Here is a 21045-nt window from a genome sequence, read left to right on the forward strand (position 1 = left end):
AAATATACCATTGGGTCTAAAAGATTGCAATTAAAGGCATATATAAACTATGAGTTTAACCGAAATTTGGTAAACGATGAATTTATATTTTATTGTTCTAGATATATTTTGTTTGATGTGTTATTTTTTTGTTTAAGTCTAGATTTTCATAAGCGATGATATGATAATATATTTAAGAACTAATTATCAAAATAAAAAATAAATTATATCATAGTTATTCATTGAAAGAGTTATGAACTGAAGGGGTCCTACCGATTTTTTATTTCAACTAAATTTAATGTATAACACACAACATAAATAATTGTACCCGGTCGTACACGTGAGTCAACTTAACATATTTTTTGTCGTAAGATGGAATGTGAAAAAGTGATGCAAAAATTGAGTTTCAACTTGAGGAACTTGACACAAATGTTTCTTTTCCATTTTCAGGTCACTAATCAAAACTTAACTTGGGGAATGTTTACTTAAATGATATAGGGATATGAATGAATGAAAGATTAGAAAAAAGGATGTGAAGGATTGGGCATGAGATAAACAACTCCTCAATGTTAAGGGTATACTTTCATTATTACCCAAAATTGACAGTACCTAACTACCCGCATAATTAATGCATTCCCGATGTGTTCGTAAATGCATAATTGGGAATCCTACACATTCATTCTCATTTTTGTACATGCCCTTAGGTGATGACCTTTGAAGAAAGGTAATGATATTCACATGACCTTTGAGGAAAGGGTAGTGTTATTCACACACCCCTTTTTGCCTTCCACACATCCTTGTTAAATTTTGTGCGTTGTTTTTCAATTGATTCGATCTTACAGTCGAAAATTGAGAAAATGTGTGAGGGTAAAAATGAGTACATGGATGCACCACCCTTAGACTAAACCCAACCCTGGACTAAAAGCCAAAATTTCCCATTTATTCCCCCCCCCCCCTCAAACCCAACCCAACCTAAATGTTTGGGCTAAAAGCCAAATGTCAAACAAAAGCCGAATACCCTCCAAGAATTAGCCCACAAACGCGTGGACTCGTCCAAATCCAACCCACTATCTACTCGAGGACGCGCCCCACTCTCCCCTCGCGGGCTAAGGCCTTCAACGCCTGACATGGTAAGACCCACTATCAGGGCCTTTGTAAATCACCATCAGGAGCCCAACGGCTCTTTTTTGCATCGAACGACTGCTACTTTTTTACCGTTGGTTGATCCAACGGTCCAGATTCAAATTTTGTTTTTTAAAAAAAATGTAATTTTAAAATACATTGAATCCAACGGCTGAGATCGAATATAATCAAATCTAATGGTAAAAAGAAGATCTAACGGCCCAAATAAATCTAATGGCTAAAATAATTAAAAATATATATTTAACTCAAAATTCATCCAAAAACCCTATAAATACCTATGTATTTGTCCAAACATCCACACAAAATTCAATTTTCTCCTACAATTCTTCCAATTTTTCTTTCTACCATTTCTTTAATTGGACTTGTGAGGAAAATGTTGCTTTATTCTTGGCATGAGTTTTTGTTAGCAAAGATGGTGCAGTTGGCACGAATGAAATAATCTTTCATCATTCAGTCATGACATTCTTCTCATTTGGTCATGACACTCTTCTCTATCATGCTGCACATATGAACGCATCGTGACAGAACCACAATAGCTAGATTCGACATTGTGCTCATATTGCATAAGCGAGTTGGCAAATTTGGTTTATGCGTTCATCATTTCTACATTTGCATTGTCAAGGCTTGCTTGGTATTGTGCCATCTGCATTGCCGTGCTACGCCTTCTTCTATCATCCATTGATAAGTTATTGAGGATTTTTAGGAAACAAAAACACTTTAAAAGTTGAAAGATTGGTGAATATGTTGTGTGATGGTTTGATATTCAACTTGTGTTTATATAGATGATGATTGAAGGTTTCAGTTTCATGTGTGTAGGTTTATGTTTCATGCGTTTCATGTGTTTTGTATGTATTTTGGTATATGTTTCGCGTGTGTCATGTGTTTCACATGTTTTCTGTGTGTGCTTCATCTCTATCATGTGTTTTGTATGTCCTTCACATGTGTATGTGTTTCACATGTGTTTTGTATGTCATTCACTTGTGTTATGTATGTGCTTCACATGTGTTTTATGTGTATTGTGTGTTTCATGTATCTTGTATTTATACATCTCTGTCATATTTTTCCATAGTGTTTTATGAGTTTAATGTATCGATTTAGTGATATTTCAATATTTATCGGAATTTAAATATTTTTAGATTAAAATGTTCATAAACTTAATTTACGATAGTCTACATAATTTATTTTTTATTTTTTAAAGTTAATTTAAGAAAAAAATTAGTCTAAGTTCATTCTTTAATCTAGGGCTAAAATTTTAGGCAGAAGAGTTGGAGTAGAAAAATTATTTCTAGACTAAAAGCTAAATTTTTTGGACTAAAAATTTTAATTTTTAGTTCAAGAGTTGGAGATAGTATTATAGAAGAAAAAAAGAAAGGAAGAACAGTGATGGCCACTAACAGTTGCGCTAGGCGTCAGCTGAGCTTGAGCCCTGTCCAAGTTCTTCTTGAGGCTATGATACAATACTTGAGTCGCTGACGCTGACGAAAGACAAGACGTGATCATGCCAAAGCTGGCAGCCTGGCATACAGCCGTATACTTTTTTTCAGTCATTTTGTTTATGTTGGTTAAATCAACAAACAAAGGGTTATTTAGATGGTTTATTGAGCAAAGGTAAATAAGTGGGTCCGTCATTTAGGATAAGGATTGTCTGCCGTGTCTGTCTGTTTTGTGTGATCATGGTTAAGTCATGTTAATATTTTATATTAATTTTTTATAGATATAATAAGAAAAAATGAATAGTAATATAAAATGTTGACGTGACTTAACCATGACCACACAAACAAAAGAGCATGAAAGGGCACCGGAAGTGGGAGAGCAAACAATCCTTGTTCCGTTGTTTATGCATCAACCAAAGGGGTTATGAAACACCAGCTTCTCAAACGGTGCTTCTTGCGAGCATGATCAATCCATGACATGAAATTGAACTCGCACGTCCTTGACTCTCAAATAAAAAAGAGAACATTAGTATTCGGTTTTTAGTTTGTAATGTTCATTAACTAAGATCTTATCAATTGTTAGATTTTGATCAAGATCCCTAGCATTAATATATTAATGAATTACATGTAAGTTACATAATTATTATAATAAAAATTATTATTTGATTTAGGGTTTTAATACTTACACCCTTATTAAACTCCTAATTAATTTTCAATTCAAACATTTCCAAAATATAAAAAACAAAATTATAATAAGTTTGTACTCATTAAATTAAATTTTCAATTTTTTAATCTTATATGTACCTATTCTTAAATATACCAATTTGTTATATGAAAAATGGGCCCCTTTTTTTTAATATAAAATGTACCATTTTATTTTATTTTATATAAAATTCATTCAATCCTTTCTCTAAGAGCAAGCCCAGCGTGGGCTATAGCTCGGGGGACAGGGGACAGAACAAGGGCCCGAGGCCCTGTGGATCAGCTCCAGCGTGGGCTAGCCCGAGGGAAGGTGGAGGCCCGAGCTTCGGGCCTGTGGGGAATTGCCAGCCCGAGAGCCTGAGGCCATGTGACGTCAGCGCTGACGTCAGCCTGGCGTCAGCGCAATATTTAATTTTTTTTTTGTCAGGCGCGTGCACCCCACTCGCGCGTGGGGGCGCGTCGCCGACACAAAATCAGAAGAAAAAAAAAGTTTGTCAGTTATTATTGGGAAGCCACTTGTGTCACATCCCGCCCTGGGGGGGACCACTTCCCGAGCTCGCTCCACCACCGTAGCACGATATTATCCGCTTTAGGCCCCAACCACACTCTCACGGTTTTGTTTCTGGGAACTCACACGAGAACTTCCCGATGGGTCACCCATCCTGGGAATGCTCTCGCGCGCTACTCGTTTAACTTCGGAGTTCCCATGGAACCCGAAGCCAGTGAGCTCCTAAAAGGCCTCGTGCTAGGTAGGGATGAGAATATACATATAAGGATCACTCCCCTGGGCGATGTGGGATGTCACAACGTGGCTTCCCACGGTCTGTTAGATCTCAACGGTTACTTAATTTGGACCGTTCGATCTCAACGGTTAAAAAAAAAAAAAAAAGTCAAATTTAATATCCACCGTTCGATCTGAGATCAACGGTGGATATTAATATTTTTATAAATAAAAAAATAAAAGAAAAAATAGTTTTAAAATTAAGAAAAGTTACCGTTGTGACACGTGGCACAATCTGGAGTGTTGGAATTCAAATTTTTTTATATCCAACGGCAGAGATTAATTAATTGAATAAAAATTTAAAAAAATTGTAAAAAATTCAAAAAAAAATCTGAAACTCTGAAAAGAATTGTAAAAAAAATTGTTTTACTTTTCTATAAATACCTTCTCATTATCATCTATCTTACACAACAATTTCATATTTTCTCAACTACTTTCAATCACATTCCTTTCTTTGTCTCAAAGTTTGAATCCATTTTTTTTCAACAAAATGACCATTGGTGCAGATACGAATTTGTCGCTTATTGAAGATGTTACGTTGTGTACTAGCTGGGTTGAAGTTACTCATAGTTCGCTTACGGGTAATGAGATGCAGTTGCGAGAAATGTAGAGTCTTATTCATACCAATTATCTTGAGAAAATTGGTGGGCAAAGAACCAAAGAATCAATGTCCTAGTCGTTGGAAATTACTTAGTCAATCGTTTAGTACGTGGAGAGACGCCTTGACACAAGCTAGTAGTAATATTCGAAGTGGGGAAAATTACTCGGATCAGGTAACAATATATTATTTATTTGATACCCAAATTTACATTATAATTATTTGTTTGTATTATTTATTTGTTACCTACATAATTTATTATTTATTGTTTGTATTATTTATTTGTTACCTACATAATTTATTATTTATTGTTTGTATTATTTATTTGTTACCTACTTACATTATAATTATGTTGTTTGTATTATTTATTTGTTACTTATTTTCATTATAATTATTTATTTTTATTATTTATTTGTTACTTATTTTCATTATAATTATTTATTTGTATTATTTATTTGTTACTTATTTTCATTGTGTAGGAACTTCAAACACAAGCTTAGTACGCTGCCAAAACCAAAAGCAAAAATAAATCATTCAACCGGTGGGAATGTTGGAATATTGTCAAAGATTGTCCTAAATTTAGAGTTGTGCCAGTCGGTTCAGAAGTGCACATGAACATCACCCCTCTACACTCTACACCCGATCATGTTCATGAAGATGATGCAGAAGAAGTGCCCGAAACGCCCCTCCCTGAACAAGCGTCGGGTTCGACCCGTTATCCAATTAGGCCTCAAGGTAAGAAGGCTTCAAAGAGAAAAGGGAGTGCTTCCAAGAATGATTATGCAAAGTTCATGGAAGAACTTACTCGCCAAGGTGAATTGACTTTGGCGAGGGAACTGGCGAAATATGAGGCTGATAAGGCTAGAGAGGACGCAAAAGCAACAGCTATTGAGAGAGAATTTCATGCTAATGAGAGAGAAAGAGAGCTACTTAGGCAAGAAAGGGAACATGTTAGAGAAGAAAGACGGGCTCAACAAGATCGTGAGATTATGAACATGCCTTTAGAAGGGAAGTCTCCAAATTCTAAATCTTTTTGGAAGTCAGAGAAAGCGGACGTGGTGCGAAGGAGGTGTGCAAGAGAAGCGATAGCAAGCCAAAGTGGTTCTAGCACCACAAGAGAAGATCATCCTAGCACCACAAATTGGTTAAGTGATGATGAATAGAGTACTTTTTGTAATCGGAGCCCATAATTTTCCAATCACTTTGGGTTGTAATTTATTATTTATTGTTTGTATTATTTATGTTGTTTCCAATTTATTGAATATTTATTCAAATTAATTTGGTAAGTTATTTATACTAAGAGAATATTTATAAGAGAATATTTATTGAAATGACAAAAACACACCAAATAAAATTACATAAGCATACGGAATAATTAAAAATTCACTAAAAAAATTACATAAACATACCAAATAATAAAACACACCAAATAAAATAACATAAACATACCAAATTAAAAAAAACACACTAAATGAACTTAATTATCTTCAGCTTGTTTCAATGCCCACTGGTTCTCTATCAAGTCAATTTTTGCTCCTTTTCTGTCTCCGTAAGCGCCTTGCCATGCACTTGGACAGTTTTTCCACGTCTAGTGCATACAATCAATGCTTCCAATCATCCCAGGAAAGCCACGCATCTCCACCTTCTTCAACAGCCGTTCCAAGTCCATGTTTGTAGGTTTGCGGAGGTACTCAGCGGTGTAGATAGATTCGATTGCTCCGCAAAACCTCATCAGGGACTCAAGAATGGTTGATTTCCCCATCCTCGTTATCTCATCCACTTGGTCTGCAGATGCTCCATATGCAAGCATCCGCAAGGCTGTAGTAATTTTTTGCTCAGACAGTAAACCCATAGCACCAAAAGCATCTTTCTTTTGCACAAAATAAGAATCATGGTTGCAAACAGCAATCATGATTTTGTTGAATAAATGTCGTTCCATTCTAAAACGACGTCTAAAGTACGTATCAGGGAATGCACTATTAGGAACAAAATAATCATCCAAGAGTTCCATACTTTGTCGTTGCCTGCTTCTATCAAGGTTTTCGGAACGGCTAGGCCTGCAGATCTGAGCCGCAGCTTGGATGACTCGACGGGAATGTGAAGTTCTGCCCATTCTTACTTCGTCATCTTTCCTTCTACGCTCCTCATCCTCTTGCCTCTCATTTTTTACCCTCTGTTGATTGAACATTGCTTCTGATTGGTTAAACAATTCTTCCTCTTCCTGATCGAATTCCCACATCATCCTTGAGGAAGAAGAAGACATTGTAAGAAAGAATAAAAAACTATGAATAATGATACAGATTTTTGTGAAGAAGGAAGCAGAAACTATGAATAATGATAGAGATCTTGAGAAAATTGGTGTGAGATGTGTGAGGATGGATGGTGGATTATATAGAAGATTGAGAAAGGATTAGGTTGTACATAATGCCACATGGCATACTGTCATTCGTTAAAAATCTTATGAAAATCTATCCTCAAAGATTGTGAACAGATTATGACACGTGGCATGCCGTCATTCGTTAAAAATCTGATGGAAATCTATCCTCAAAGATTGTGAACATATTATAACACGTGGCGCGACGTAATTGGTTAATAATCTTATTAGAAATCCATCACCAATAATTGTATTTTCGGATAATGACACGTGGCATAACGAGTACGATTAAAAAATTTATCAGAAATCCATCCCCAATAATTGTATTTTCGGATTTTATGACAAGTGGCGTAACGACAACGATTAAAAATTTTATCCGAAATTACAAATAAAATTATTTTGTATTATTTAATAATACTTCGGATAATGACATGTGGCGCAACGAAAACGATTAAAAATCTTATCCGATATTACAATTAAAATTATTTTGTATTATTTTATAAATAAATAAAATACTAATATTTTATTGCCTATTACCAGGGCTATTGAAGTGTAACGGTGGAGATGCAAATACTATTACCAGGGCTATTACTGTTCATTAGGTGGATTGAATAGTGTATTGCCTGGGGGGAGGGCTCAAACGCTGGAGTTGCTCTAATCCATTTTTTAAAATTTGTATGGGTACATTCTATTTCGTTAATTTAAGAACGTATCCATGTCAAGTTTAATAGAAGAAATTTAATAATGTTATTAAGCTAATATCAATTTTTTTGTTGTTTTTTTGAAGAATGTACCCCATGTTTTGGTACAATAATTTTTTGGTTAGTTTTGATAAAAGTACCCATGTATATATACACACACAATATACTGGAGAGTTTCATCTCTAATATTTTTAATCCCATAAATTATGGGTTTTATTTAAAATCTCATTATATAAATAACTACAAATTTCATTTTTAATTTAAAAATATAATAACCTACATAGAAATACATTATTACATTAATATCAGGGACTTCGATCAAAAACTAAAAACCACAAAGATTTCAGTTAAAGAACATTGGTAATTAAGAACCGCATCCAAAGTGTTCCAATAAAAAATTGCGTCATAGTTCCTGTTATGTTAATTCAGACGCTACGATCTCAAATTGTGCTTCTTGCTACATGCATCAACTATGACATAAATCCAAATATTGCTAGTAAATTGAATGAAACAAAAAACTGTATCGTGTATATCTTTTGAACGTAGGATGTAAGTACTACACCTTCCCGACTTTGCGAAATTGCACCGTTATACATGCATCATCTGAATCAGCATGCAAAATGGTACTTAGGAAACTCTCGCAGCACACAAAATTAAGCCGAGACGATTAAAGATGAACAAACGAATGTATACAGGTTTGTTCAGTTTCCGCGTGACCCCCATCCGGATTTCAAAAGAGCGGCATATAGCAGTTCATTCCAAGCATCTGGAACTCCAGGCAAGCACCAATGGCTGCAATCCTGAGACCCCTCAGCTGTAATTCGTTCTTCTACTGTCTTGTATTTCATTCTGTAAACGGAAGGGTGTCCGTCTTTTCTATAATCGGTAAGCCTACTTATGTTTAGATATATCACCGGAGTTTTCATTTCTTCAATTACATGCTCTAGAGCTCTCATCTTTGAAGGGTAATTCCCTAAGTAAGTTTCGTTATAGATTGGCTCCGTTTCTTTGTGGCACTGTCCACCCGAGTTCCACTGCCCTCCGCTGCAACCAAATGAAACAGTTTCATTGAAGTCTATACGACTATAAACATCCTAAAGGGACCAAAACTGGATTCCTCCAACAACACATCAAAGTTTGAGATCAATAGAGAGGTTACCTGAAATGGGTAACTGAATATCCTCTGAAGAAAACCTGTGTCCGGTTGACATCAATATTCTTGTCAACCCATCGGGCCCAAGTGGTGAGAGCCCTCTTGTATGCTTCGAGAACCTTGAGTCTTGGATGCACATAGTTTCCTTCTTGGTAATAGTCCTCTCTGTAAGACCACCAAATGCAAAAATGAAATAATCTACAGTCAAGGGACTTAATAGTTTGATTGGTAGCACACTGCAATTACGTTTTACTTCTGTCAAAAGATTTGAATGGGGAAAGCATCAAAAGAATTTAACGAAGGAAATAACAGCACGCACCCACGAGAAGTCTTCTCATGTGTCCACCAATGTCCAGTGTTAAAAACTATGACATCTGCATCATCATACATTGAAGTTGTCTGGTCCATCAAATCCAATCTTAACGTCTCAAACGTACCATTTTGACCCCCCGTGAATGATGATTCCCTAACAAGGAAGGGAGAAGCAACAAAATCCACTGAACAATTATAATCCTGCAAGTGTGGGAATACCATGGATGATCAGAGATTTTCATTCCGAATACTGATTCTTCGCTTAAGAACATACGAAGATGTATGACACTTGCCTCAAATCTGAATGCATAAAAGCCCTTCTTTTTAAATTCCCTCTTCCCAGAAATCTCATGAAATCTTTTCTTGTTTCGAATGCTGTGGCGAAGAATACAAACCAGAGATTCCCACATGTTCCTATTCAGTGAATCCCCCACAAAAACCAACCGCTTTCCCCTCAACCTCACCAGAAAATCAGTGGCATTCAGACTGGGGATCACATGAGTAATGAACAAAAGTTATGAGAAGAAGATTTACATGGCAGGACATCAACGACCGCTACATAAAACACAAAATTCATCAAGAAATTGAAGATGGATTTTACCTTGGAATGTCACATTCATTTGGCTGCCATTTCCATTTTATAAAAGCATTGTCTGGCCTCCCATTGAGGTGACAATTAAAATCCCTATCAATGTATGGGCAAGAACCTCCAGGATAATATGGCCTTGAATCATCTCTAACCCACCTACCATAAAAAATATCACATTGCTGATACAAATCAGTCTGCATTTTCACCATCTGAGAATCATACTCGACAATTTTTGCAATCGAATTTTCTCGATGAGCCGCCTTCCAACCCTTTTTCTTCATCACAAATTTCCCAACATTACCATCCACATTACTAGAATTCCTTGAAAAACTACCATCAACTGCCTTCTCTGCATGCACATGTTCTTGCCCAGAGAAGCTAAAATTCCCAATGACCCTCCCTTCCTTACCATGCAAGCTTCCATTTTCCAAAACTTCAGAGGAGTTTCCCAAATGGGCAATCCCCAAGCCATTTCCTTCCTCGCTTGAATTCAAAAAGTTACCGTTTTCAGCAATTACTGACTCGTTTTCGCTGTTTTTCTGCTTACCCATTTCCCCTTCAACCCCCGAGCTCTCATCTTTACCCTCCTCTGTAAAATTTCCCAAATGAGTCTCCCCCGAAAGAGTAAAATTCTGCTTCCCAGCAACCGTTGACTCATTTGCTTCCTGGGTTTTGTCGACAAAATCCTGCATTTCTGAACTGCTGGAAAAGGAGAAAGGCCATGAAACAGAAGAAGAATTCAAACTGTCAAACCCTTGAATCGAAGTCTCCACTGCAGGACTCTTCAAGAAGTTGGTAAAAAACAGCCAACCCAGTACAGTTACTGAAACTCCAATTCCCAAAACAAACCCAGAAGTTACCTTTCTTCTTGGTGAAAAAAACTGCTTCTTCCAAACCATGGCTGAAAGACAATGCAGAGGATTTACAGCAAATACGACTGAAATGTGAATTTCATTTGCATGATCAGGAGAAAAGATAACAATCAAGATGAAGCGTGGAATGGCAGACCTTCATATATGAAATCATGGAAAAAAGAAATAAAAAATTAAATTAAAGAAAAAGTTATGGGAGCGGTGCGTGTGCCGCAGAGAAGCAGAGTGCTGGAACCAAAAAGGCTTCTTCTGCTCTTTGGCGTGGAGAGAGAGAGAGCGACAGCGAGACAAATACAATTACAAAGATACCCGTCGACATCTAGTTTCATGTACATAAATACCCTTAATACTGTTTTAATTTACACCCTAACCCTGGGATGTATCGTATAAGTAGTGGACATATTAGTCATTTGGGAAACGGTTTCGGCGTAAATAAACGCATCATTAATGGTTCGAAGCGGAGTGGCAGCTTTGTCAGAGGATTTTTGAAATTTTGAGTTTTCTTGTATTAACTGCCGAGACGACACAAATACAATTTGGTTTCGCACCGACACGTACGAGGACACGTGGCCTTGTTCTGAGGCCCAAAACATAACATGCGGACATTGATGGTTGCCGATAACTCTACCTATGCGTTGAGATTTTGATACGTGGTGGTGTCTGATGGAAGCTGTGAGTCGGCGACTATGATGTCTTGCAGGTGGCAGGAGCACGCTACACGCGAAGTACAGCAACCAGCTTTGTCTGCACGGGTTGCTGAGCGCCAAGTTTGAATCACTCCAAGTCTCCAACGTTAATCGTGTTAGTTTTTCAGGAAAAGTACTTTATTTATATCAAAGAAATAGAATACGTATAAACTGAGGATAATGTGTTTTAATGTAATTTTTGTTTTGTTAGTTAACGAGAATATCGAGATATACAAGATAAGACTTCTAACTCATGTGAGTTTATAACCTATCATATTCATCTAACATTTTGACATAACGAAAATGAACCAAACTGATCACAACCTATTTCAATTAGCCTACCAACCAGGGGTTGCATCATTTTCTACGTCCCAATGGATCGAAATTTTGTACTATCATGTAAAAAAGTTAAAGACCGCGTAACATTGCGTTAAAAATATAAAGACACTGACACATAAAGATGCTCGGACCCCAACAAGAAGCAACAATTGAAAAGTTGTTTAACATCCCACTGGAGCCTGCCATATGAATCTCAAATCTTAAGAAAACTAGAACAAAAGCAACTACATACAAATTTCTCTGACAAAAAGCTCAATCAACTGAATTGATTTTCCAACAAAGAAAAAGAAAAAGCAGATTTTACATGGAATTTTCTCTCATTTTTACAGATGAATGCATGCATTCAACAGCTATCAACAATCACATATTTCTGATATTTCAAACTTAAATTAACTTTGTGAAGAGGGAGGTATACACGGAAAAAGAAATGAAAAATAGTTGTCATCTAGGACCAGAAAGCTCCATAGCTTCTACCACAAGCGAAGATTCTTCTATAAAATCTGAATATCTTTGACGTGGGTGTTCACACGACCGGAACCTTGGTGTCTCGACCTTCTGCGACGCCTCCCATTTCTCGGCTAAGCCATCACCTTCCAACATCTTTAATACTTCTGACATTTTTGGTCGGTACAGAGGATTAAATTGAGTGCATAACAAGGCAACCTGAACCATTTCTTCCAGCTCAACCCTGTCGATTTTGCCCTTTAGATCCTTATCCACCATGAGATTTAGCTTTCCCTCCTGATGGAGTTTCTTCACCTGCATTTTTGTTACACAGCCATCAGCAGTGAAAAACCCAACTCAGCGTTAATGCGATTGTGCAAGTAATAACATATTTATATTTCATGTAACAAATCGAGTTTCTTAACACTTCTAGCAACACTCTTAAGGATCACATGTATGTGTGGGATCACATGTATGTAACACCGGGACAGATACAGGAGGGAAACCCAACAGCCATGTGTTAATTGGTGGTTTGAAAGTTCCACACCACGCTGTTGATGTAATCCAAATTAGGTATTTTCAACTTCTTTAACTTACATTGAGATAATTTTATTTGATACATGCAATTAGTTACATGCTTACATGTGTGCATGCGCGAGAGAGGGAGAGAGAGCGTACCCAATCAAGCATTACACCCTTCTGGTTTGCAACTCGTCCAAAGTCCAAGGCCTTTTGCCCTGTGATTAGCTCCAGGAGCAATATCCCAAACCCGAACACGTCAGTCTTATCTGAAGACTGACCTGTTGACAAGTATTCTGGAGCAATGTGGCCAACAGTGCCGCGCACAGCTGTGGTCACATGAGATTCTCTGTGATCCAAAAGCTTTGCCAACCCAAAATCTCCAACAACTGCCTCGAAGTCTTCATCAAGCAAAATGTTGGCTGCTTTAACATCACGGTGAATAATTCTGGGGTCACACTGCTCATGCAAATAAACCAACCCCCTTGCTGTACCTAACGCTATTCTCTTTCGCCTTGCCCAGTCTAGTGCTGGTCGACCATGTATATGATCTGAGGAAAAAATACAGAATGTAAAAAGAGGAAGTTAAGTGTCGTATTGAACAGATAACAAGAACACTCTCAAATTGAACAGATAACAAGGAAGACAAATAGTTGCCATCAGTGAAATGCAGGAAGAGTAATAAAGGGATTTAATTTAGTTGAATCATAATCACCGTATTTGTATAATAAAGTAATTTGATTTATATTATTTTGCAGTTTAGTTTTGGAAGGATCAATATTGGCATGCAAAAGTGCATGGTACTGGGCGTTGGACTAGAGAAGAGATTATAGAAGGCTAGGTTCTGATTAGAGGGTGACAATAACAGCAAGCAGAATTAAAACAAAATGCTAACCTCTTAATCGAGAGGCTACGCTTCCGTTAGGCATAAAAGGGTAAACAAGAAGTCTTTCGTTCTCAGTTGAGCAGAACCCACAAAGCCGCAGAAGATTTCGATGGACAGCCAAACTAATCATCTCAACTTCTGTCTGAAATTGGATTTCACCACCAGCAGTGTTGTAGTCCTTTAGCCTTTTAACTGCAACCAGAGTACCGTCATTCAAGCTTCCTTTGTATACAATCCCAAAACCGCCCCTACCTAGGATGTTCTTCGAGTTGAAATGGTCTGTTGCTGCCCGGAGCTCCTTAAATGTATACCTCCTCAAATGCCCCAAGCGAACTTCTGGGTCATATTGGTCTGCTGCACAACCCACCCAATAAAGAATACAGGGATTATCATAGGTCGGGAGAAAGAGTACCACTGGTTGCATGAAAACATATCCAGGAAATGGTTTAAGTACAATAAATCCTAAGGTTTCGCCAGAAAAGAAGGTTTGAACGACTTAAATGGTTTCCAACGATTTTACCTAATTAAACAAAGAAAGTGGTATAGTCACTACACGTTGTTAGCTGTCCCCAACTTATTATTATCTCCTACTACCATCCTGTGCTAACAATCTTTATATAAATAAATTGGCTCGTGTGCTTTCTACATACAAAACCTTTTTTGTTGTGTTTTGGATAGAGGAAATTAAATACATGGAACGAGCCTTTGGATTTGGAATTTTTTTTAACTATTCATTTTTAATGAATAAAGTTAGCACATTTTACAAAAATATCAGAGCTGAAATCTGAAAGATTACTGATTGAAACATTCAAACACTCAGACTTGCACCATTACTAATTACTTTTGACAGTGTCGCCCTTAAGGTAACTAATAACACAACAAATCGAAATCATACCTCCTAAGATACAAGCACCCCTATCAATCTGTTAAACTATCTGAGATACTAGCATTGAGATTTAGAAAAGTAGGAAAATTATATATAAGAAACTTACCATTGACATCGAAGAATATCTGCTGGTTGTGTCTGTATCGCAGCCAAACAAGTAACCCAATAATTATTATGACGCCAAAGACAGCACTGAAGCTTGCACCAAGGATAATAGTCATGTGGCGGCGTTTGGTTCCAGAGTCTGATTCTAAGAAAGCCAAATTCATGAATGCATACTGTCACCAGTGTCACAAGGAAGACTATAGGAAGGAACAGAAAAACAACTGTGCATATATACCTTTTAGAGCATCTGGTGTGAAGGATAGTGGCTCTGGAAAGACAGCAGAACAGTTCGCAGCCTTTACGCCACAAATTAAAGGGTTTCCAACAATTCTGAAGTGAAAAGAAAAACAAAATAGGGCTGAGAAAGGAACCAAAGTATACAAGGAACTAAGGATTAGTGGACCAAATGATATAGCTCACTTGAAAGTTCGTGCGGATATCTTTGGCAAGGAACCGCTCAAATTGTTGAAAGAAAGGTCCCTACACAAATGTTCATTGAAATTATTAACAAACAAATCTCTACTTATAGGTTTTCCCATTTATACTGCAAGGGAAAGTAGAACACACAAAAGAAGGGGGAAAAGACATACACAAGAGTGAGACCAACTGCGGACAGCGACTTGGGGAAGGGTCCTGTAAGGCTGTTGTTGTTTAACCGCCTGTCTTGCTCAAAAAACAAGAGAAAAGGTGTAGGCATTAGCTAAATTTGAGTGGTTATCGAATCTCAAAATGTTTAAAAGAAGTAATAACATGATTTTGAAACTTACAAATAATTCAGGTTCTTTAGGTTGCCCAAAGAATCTGGTATGTCACCATTGAAATTATTGTTGGATAAATCAAGTGTCTGAAGCTTCACCAAATTTCCAATTGAAGCGGGAATTCGACCCGAAATCGCATTGTTTTGAAGCAAACTGCAATAGTAAGACAGCCACATTTGTTCAAATAAAAAAAACTTTTGTATCACAATATCAATTCATATCCAAATTTCACAAGAACAAATAAAAAACGACATAAAGGAGGTGCAAACTTACACAGATTGCAAGTTACTGAGGTTTCCAATCGCCGGAGATAAGATACCGGACAAGCTCTGGCTAGGCAATCCCCTAACAACAAAATAAGAATCACTTACTGAGAAAAGGATTCATCAAATAGGCAAATAGTAAAAATACTCTGATTTTTTTTTCTAGCCATCATTATCCAGAAGAACTTACAGAGCAGAAACATAGCCATCAGGAGTACAAGTAACCATCCTCCAGCTACAGGGATCTACAGAGTTACTATCCCAGTTCTCCAAAACATTATGCGGGTCAATCAGATCACTTTTGATGGCCGCCAAAGCTTCAACTGTGAATATTCAGAAAAAAAAAAAAAAAAAAAAGATAAAAGGGTTATTTTCTGCAGGAATTTTCTTTTCCATTTTCTTGCTTAAAAAAAAAAAAAAAAGCAAAATCTAGGCTGCGCCCAATTGAGACACTGAATAATATGAGCATTAACTGAACAAAGTGAGGGAGAAAAAAAAAGAGTTATATTACTCCAAAAAAAAATAATAATAGTAAAAAAAATGTATAGAACTTTACTGTTCATCAAACATTCCTTCATCTGTCGTAATTTTTTCAAAAAAAGAAAAAGATAAAAATCCAAACTTTATGTTGCAATTCTAATGAGCAGTTCATTCTCTTCTCTGAAAATTTGAAGATGTAGAAAATAAGAAAATAACAGTATCCCAAAGAGAAATTAAATCAACCTTCATAATTTACACCAGTAGGGGAAAGAGTTGCAGAAGAGGCCTCAGCCAATGCCAAAACAAGTAAACCCAATTTGCACAACATGAAATTACTTCTTCCCATGTAGTCTTTTTCTATCTTCATTCAACTTTCTTTGTGCAACCAGAGCAAAGAAGCAGCTTTTATTCAAAAGCACCACAACCAGCAAAACTACTAGCCATTATCCAATTGCCTTATCCAAAATAAGTAGCAGTTTCACAATCAGAATCCTAGAAAGCAAACCGAAATGGTCATTCCGTCTCTCACTTCCAGAAAAAGTCGGTGACTTTGTGGATGAAACTTGAAGGAAACAAAAACCCAATTGCCAAAATCACTTTCCCAGAAAGCACTTTGCTTGGAAAAAGAGAATTCGAAACAAACTAAGTAGAATGGGCACCGTATGAGCTGAGACAAGCAACAAAAGGGAGATAATTTTCTCGAGAAACAAACAGATACCAAGCCAGGATATAAGGGATCCTAGAGATCTGAAAACAGTGGGTTTGATTTTCTACAAGTTTTGGGCGATCCCCACAAATTCCATGTGGCTTATGTTGTTGGTTTGTAGGCGAGCTCAGTCCGTCGTCTGTGATTCCTGCAGTACCACTACCACCACGGCATTATCTTGTTCTACAAGGAGTGGAGTGAGTGAAATTCCATTCAAACAGTGAAAAGGTGAGTGAAACTCACTCACTCATTCACACCAGAAAAAACCAAACACGCAAAGGCCGATGCAAAAGGCCAAAGTCGGACACAGATACAGATGCCAACAGAACCCAGCAACAAAAAAAATAAAAATTGCGCCTTTTTAAAAAGAAGGAAAAATTAAAAGGCAGTGAAAAATAGGGTTTTTGATTATTTGGGGAGGGAGACTTGATAGGGCTGAATGATTGGGGTTGCAGTTACACTGAAGTAATTTATGAAGATATATCGGCTCTTACATTATTAAAAATATTTGAAGCATTTTCTTCAAAACCCAGAAATCAACTGATTCTGATCTTTAAAAATTTGATCAAATGATCTAAAAATTATTATATCTTTTAATTTTTTTATTAAAATATTTATTTTTAACCGTTTAATTAAATTTTAAAAAACTCGAACCATTTGATCTTAAAATTTAAAGGAAGAGATCTGTTCCCATAAAAATAATGAAAAAAAAGTAAGGAGGTGTGATTGGACTGAAGGGATGTAGAATCGATCAGCGAGAAGAGAACAATGGGATATCTATGCAAAAGGTGAAGGATTGCAGGTAAGTTTTTGGCAGGTCACGTGCTTGGATTGTCCTGGACTTTCTTGGCATTCGGCCCTGCCCCAATTTTTTAAAATTAAAACGACAAAAAGTAATCACATTATTCTGTTAAAGTAATTCTGCAGGGCATGGCCCCCATCTCCCGCTAGCTCTCGATACTTCAAGTTATCATGCACATGCCAACAGATGTCAATATAGGTTAAAGTAATTTGTCGAGTGAATTGAGAGAGTTTATCGAATATTTTCAATGTAATTGTCAAAATATATCTAATAGATATTATATTAAATATTTAGTGTACATAAAAAGAATTCGTATAAAACGTTCGGATGATCTTCAAAAAACATTCACATATACTACAATGAGATTTCACCTTTTTATAAACTAGTAAAATTGGATGAAGAAAGTTGATGAGCACATGAATGGTTTGGTTTTTATAGAGCGTCGCGCAGATGCCAGGTGATGTGGGGTGGGGCGTGTTTGAATACGCCGGTTGCGGTGGCGGGTGATGCTTGCGGACCGCGAGGCCGGGTTTGTATCCTCTCTTTATTCTTCATCGGGTCTCGTGAAAGAATCTCCACAAACAGCCTTGCCCCGCCCACGTGGACAGTTTAAGACTTCTGCTCGTGTTATTGTGCGAGTCCTTGTTTTAATTTTTTGTTTTCTTAAAATCACCATTTTTTGTGTTGAATTTTTGTTGGACTTAAAATTCACCTTTGATTAATAAGCCATTTAGCGGATGAAAAGACATAAAGAAACGAAGAGAGAACACAGGAAAATTGTTGGAGTCAAATTTTTTCACCACTGTGTATGGTTGAATTGTGCAAATCTTGTGACCTACAAACAAGAGCAAACAACCAACTGTGAATAACGTGGGGATACATGTATGGCACCGGTTAATGACTTTTCGACGGTCAAATTAGTTTAAAGTGTTAAAACTAAAATAGTGGGCTAGAGAGCAAAGTATGCATTATGAAAACGTTATCATTGACTTCTCGGAATAAATCTTTTTAGGATGTAGAATCAGTATTAAACTGGAAAAAAATCCTAGAGGATATCTAGCATAAGATATTGTTTTCTTTTAGAATTATGATTACTTGCGGTACACGCTAATCTCTAAATTGTTGGAATCCCCAAGAATATTCCTCTCGAGTTGAGCTCTCGCATGTCCGGGGTCCGATCAGATCAACTAGCGACCGATTTACGAAAGGAAACCAATCTAATCCCTAATTGGATCAGATTTTTGTGCCTATTGGCATCAAGCATGGTCAATCTCATTGAGGCTTGCAAGCCTCGCCTACCATTTTAAAGCCCAACAAGATGTGGTGGCAGCGTTGGTCCGTTTAGGCAGCTTAGTACGATCAAAGGTGTGAAGTCAATGATCGGACTTCTAAGGCATTGGTATTTCGATCTATCTTACTCTAGTCCAAAAAAACATTTCATTGTCAAAGAAAGAGAATAATTGGTATAAATTAAACTTTGTGCATAGACATGATTGCTTTTCAAAAAATAAAAAAAAAAAGCAAAATTTAATATTTGAAACTCATGAGCGATCAATGAAATGTTTTAGAAAATGGCTTAAAGATCTACCAGTCAAAATTCATAGGCGATATTTTTATATTGGTCCCATAAATATTTATAAAAATGTGTGCAATAATTTCAACTTCAATCAAAATATAAATAGAAAAGACACATCCAAAAAAAATTGTAAATAGAAAGGAACGTGTGTTGCTATTGTTACTTGGTAGATGTACTCCCAACTAACGCTTTTTTGTTTTTGAAAAAAAAAATAATAACCAGCGGGTGGTTTCGTTGTAGTATTTCACATTTTCGGGACATGAAGATTTATAAAGGCATTTTTTTATTTTTTTATCTTTTAAAATTTTGTTACTTGACTAAATATCAACACAAATATGCAACAACAATAACAAGTAATTTCAGGGACGTAACTGCAATACAAGGTTTGATTCAATTAACTATATAATTAACTAATTAAGTTGTATAATATTATATAGCATGAGGGACTGAGCAGTCTTTTAAGAAAGATATAATAAGCAGATGATGCCGCGAGGTGGTGTTACCTATGGAGTTTATAAATTAAAACCCAGAACAGAACCCAAGAGCATTTTTGTCGCATTGGGAAAACTGAATATTCCCCAATCTAATCTTATTATTTATTTAGCATATCGATATTTTTACATTAAAGAGATGAGAAATTTGGCTAAGTCGCACAATGAATTGCCTAATTTAGTACTGAATTCGTCATTTACGAAATTTGAACTTAAAACCTTTCAATTCTAAATGAATAATAATATTACGAAACCGTAGTACTGAATGATCCTAATCTGATCTTATTATTATTAGTAAAAACATTATTAACGCAAACCACAAATCTAGCAAGAGGGAGTCCAACAACCATGCTCCGGACTCCGGAGTCTACACATCGGGCAAATGCAAGGATATTTTGGTCGCTTTTGGGAAGATGAAATATCCTCACTCCACCCCCGCCCGAATACTAGCCCTAGGTCCTTAATCATCTTTTTAAAACTTTTAATTTTGTTTATTGGAGTCCCATATAGATAATTTTCTCACTATAAAGACCACATTAGCCCTAGGCCCAATCACCCTCCATTTTTTGCAACGGCGGAGAAGCTTTTATGGGTTGGAGGCAATTCAACCCAATTGCAAGGGCAAAAAATGGATCGGTGGGGATGCTGTCCCACTTTCTGATTTTCATGCCCACACCGACACCTCTCTATGATCCCTCCCCCTCTCTTTAGCTGCCAGAAGGAGTCTCGTCGGATCATCTTTGTAGAGATCATAGAGATTCTTTAATTACATTTGTTCATTGTATATCATACGGTTATAAATTATTATAAATTTTTTTATTTAAAATTGAATATAAACAATACCTGACAAAAAACTGACCGTACGATGTACGATGAACAAATGTAATTAGAGGATGCGGTAAGGATCCTCTCTCCTTTAGCTCTAGTCTGATTTTCGGACAAAAGAACTTCTCCTCCCTAGAAGCACTAATGTATTATCCAATTTTTAGCTAAAGTTCTTTGATTTAAGACAAATAATGTAACTACTAAAGTTTTAAGATGTGACTAATTGTTCGCTTGTATTTTGTCGATCTACATGTTACTTATATCTCGTAATCATTTTATGTTTTTTACTATCTAGGTTTAGGACTCTATGTATTGACCTCAAGTAAAAAAAATGTCACATAATTGAAATATAGGGTTGTTTTGAAGAAAAAAAATTGAAAGAAAAGAAGTTGGTACCTTTTTTTATACGTCAAAAGCTTGGTATTTTTACTATTTCAACAACAATAATTACTTGGTCTAACAACATACAATTTTCACTTTGATTAAGAAGTAATTAAGCTATTTCGTCGACCAAAATACACACAAAAATTCTATAGCGCAAGCACTTTAATGACTATGAGATATAATTTTTAAATCATAATATTTTCTTTGTATTGTATTGTTTTATCTAACAAAAATTCCCAAGCTCATGTCTCAGGAGAG

At 36.4% G+C, this 21045-nt stretch overlaps 2 protein-coding genes across 4 annotated transcripts; both read right to left on the bottom strand.

Moving 5' to 3' along the window:
* Positions 1 to 8222: 8222 nt before the first annotated feature.
* Positions 8223 to 10877, bottom strand: LOC125477828 (protein trichome birefringence-like 2). Its single transcript, XM_048585311.1, has 5 exons — positions 9778 to 10877; positions 9470 to 9662; positions 9184 to 9377; positions 8871 to 9029; positions 8223 to 8755 (listed from the first exon to the last, which is right to left on the bottom strand). Exons 1-5 carry the CDS (start codon positions 10662 to 10664, stop codon positions 8413 to 8415), a joined length of 1776 nt encoding a protein of 591 aa, XP_048441268.1. The 5' UTR covers positions 10665 to 10877; the 3' UTR covers positions 8223 to 8412.
* Positions 10878 to 11872: 995 nt separating this feature from the next.
* On the bottom strand, positions 11873 to 17462 carry LOC125477703 (protein NSP-INTERACTING KINASE 3-like). 3 transcript variants are annotated; one of them, XM_048585115.1, is made up of 11 exons: positions 16247 to 17462; positions 15714 to 15846; positions 15534 to 15605; positions 15270 to 15413; positions 15093 to 15161; positions 14923 to 14982; positions 14738 to 14832; positions 14504 to 14641; positions 13521 to 13865; positions 12785 to 13176; positions 11873 to 12421 (listed from the first exon to the last, which is right to left on the bottom strand). In XM_048585115.1, the coding sequence occupies exons 1-11, from the start codon at positions 16368 to 16370 to the stop codon at positions 12104 to 12106; spliced, it is 1890 nt and encodes a 629-aa protein (XP_048441072.1). In that variant the 5' UTR covers positions 16371 to 17462; the 3' UTR covers positions 11873 to 12103. The 3 variants fall into 3 exon arrangements, with proteins under 3 accessions (XP_048441072.1, XP_048441071.1, XP_048441070.1); XM_048585114.1 differs by having other exon boundaries at positions 13521 to 13862; positions 14504 to 14647; positions 16247 to 17460; XM_048585113.1 differs by having other exon boundaries at positions 14504 to 14647; positions 16247 to 17347.
* Positions 17463 to 21045: the final 3583 nt, after the last annotated feature.

This window comes from the organism of the source record quoted next, unplaced genomic scaffold (genome assembly GCF_019419815.1).
Source record: "Pyrus x bretschneideri cultivar Hongxiangsu unplaced genomic scaffold, Pyrus_bretschneideri_v1 Contig22, whole genome shotgun sequence".
NCBI classification, from domain to species: domain Eukaryota; kingdom Viridiplantae; phylum Streptophyta; class Magnoliopsida; order Rosales; family Rosaceae; genus Pyrus; species Pyrus x bretschneideri.

Coding starts and splice junctions, on each gene's coding strand:
- LOC125477828 (XM_048585311.1), bottom strand. CDS start 10,664: ATGGTTTGGAAGAAGCAGTTTTTTTCACCAAGAAGAAAGGTAACTTCT. Junction 9,030..9,183: donor CATGAGAAGACTTCTCGTGG/GTGCGTGCTGTT, acceptor GTGGTCTTACAG/AGAGGACTATTACCAAGAAG. Junction 8,756..8,870: donor TATTCAGTTACCCATTTCAG/GTAACCTCTCTA, acceptor ATTTGGTTGCAG/CGGAGGGCAGTGGAACTCGG.
- LOC125477703 (XM_048585113.1), bottom strand. CDS start 16,370: ATGAAGATAGAAAAAGACTACATGGGAAGAAGTAATTTCATGTTGTGC. Junction 15,414..15,533: donor CTCAGTAACTTGCAATCTGT/GTAAGTTTGCAC, acceptor TTACTATTGCAG/TTTGCTTCAAAACAATGCGA. Junction 14,983..15,092: donor GCAGTTGGTCTCACTCTTGT/GTATGTCTTTTC, acceptor ACATTTGTGTAG/GGACCTTTCTTTCAACAATT.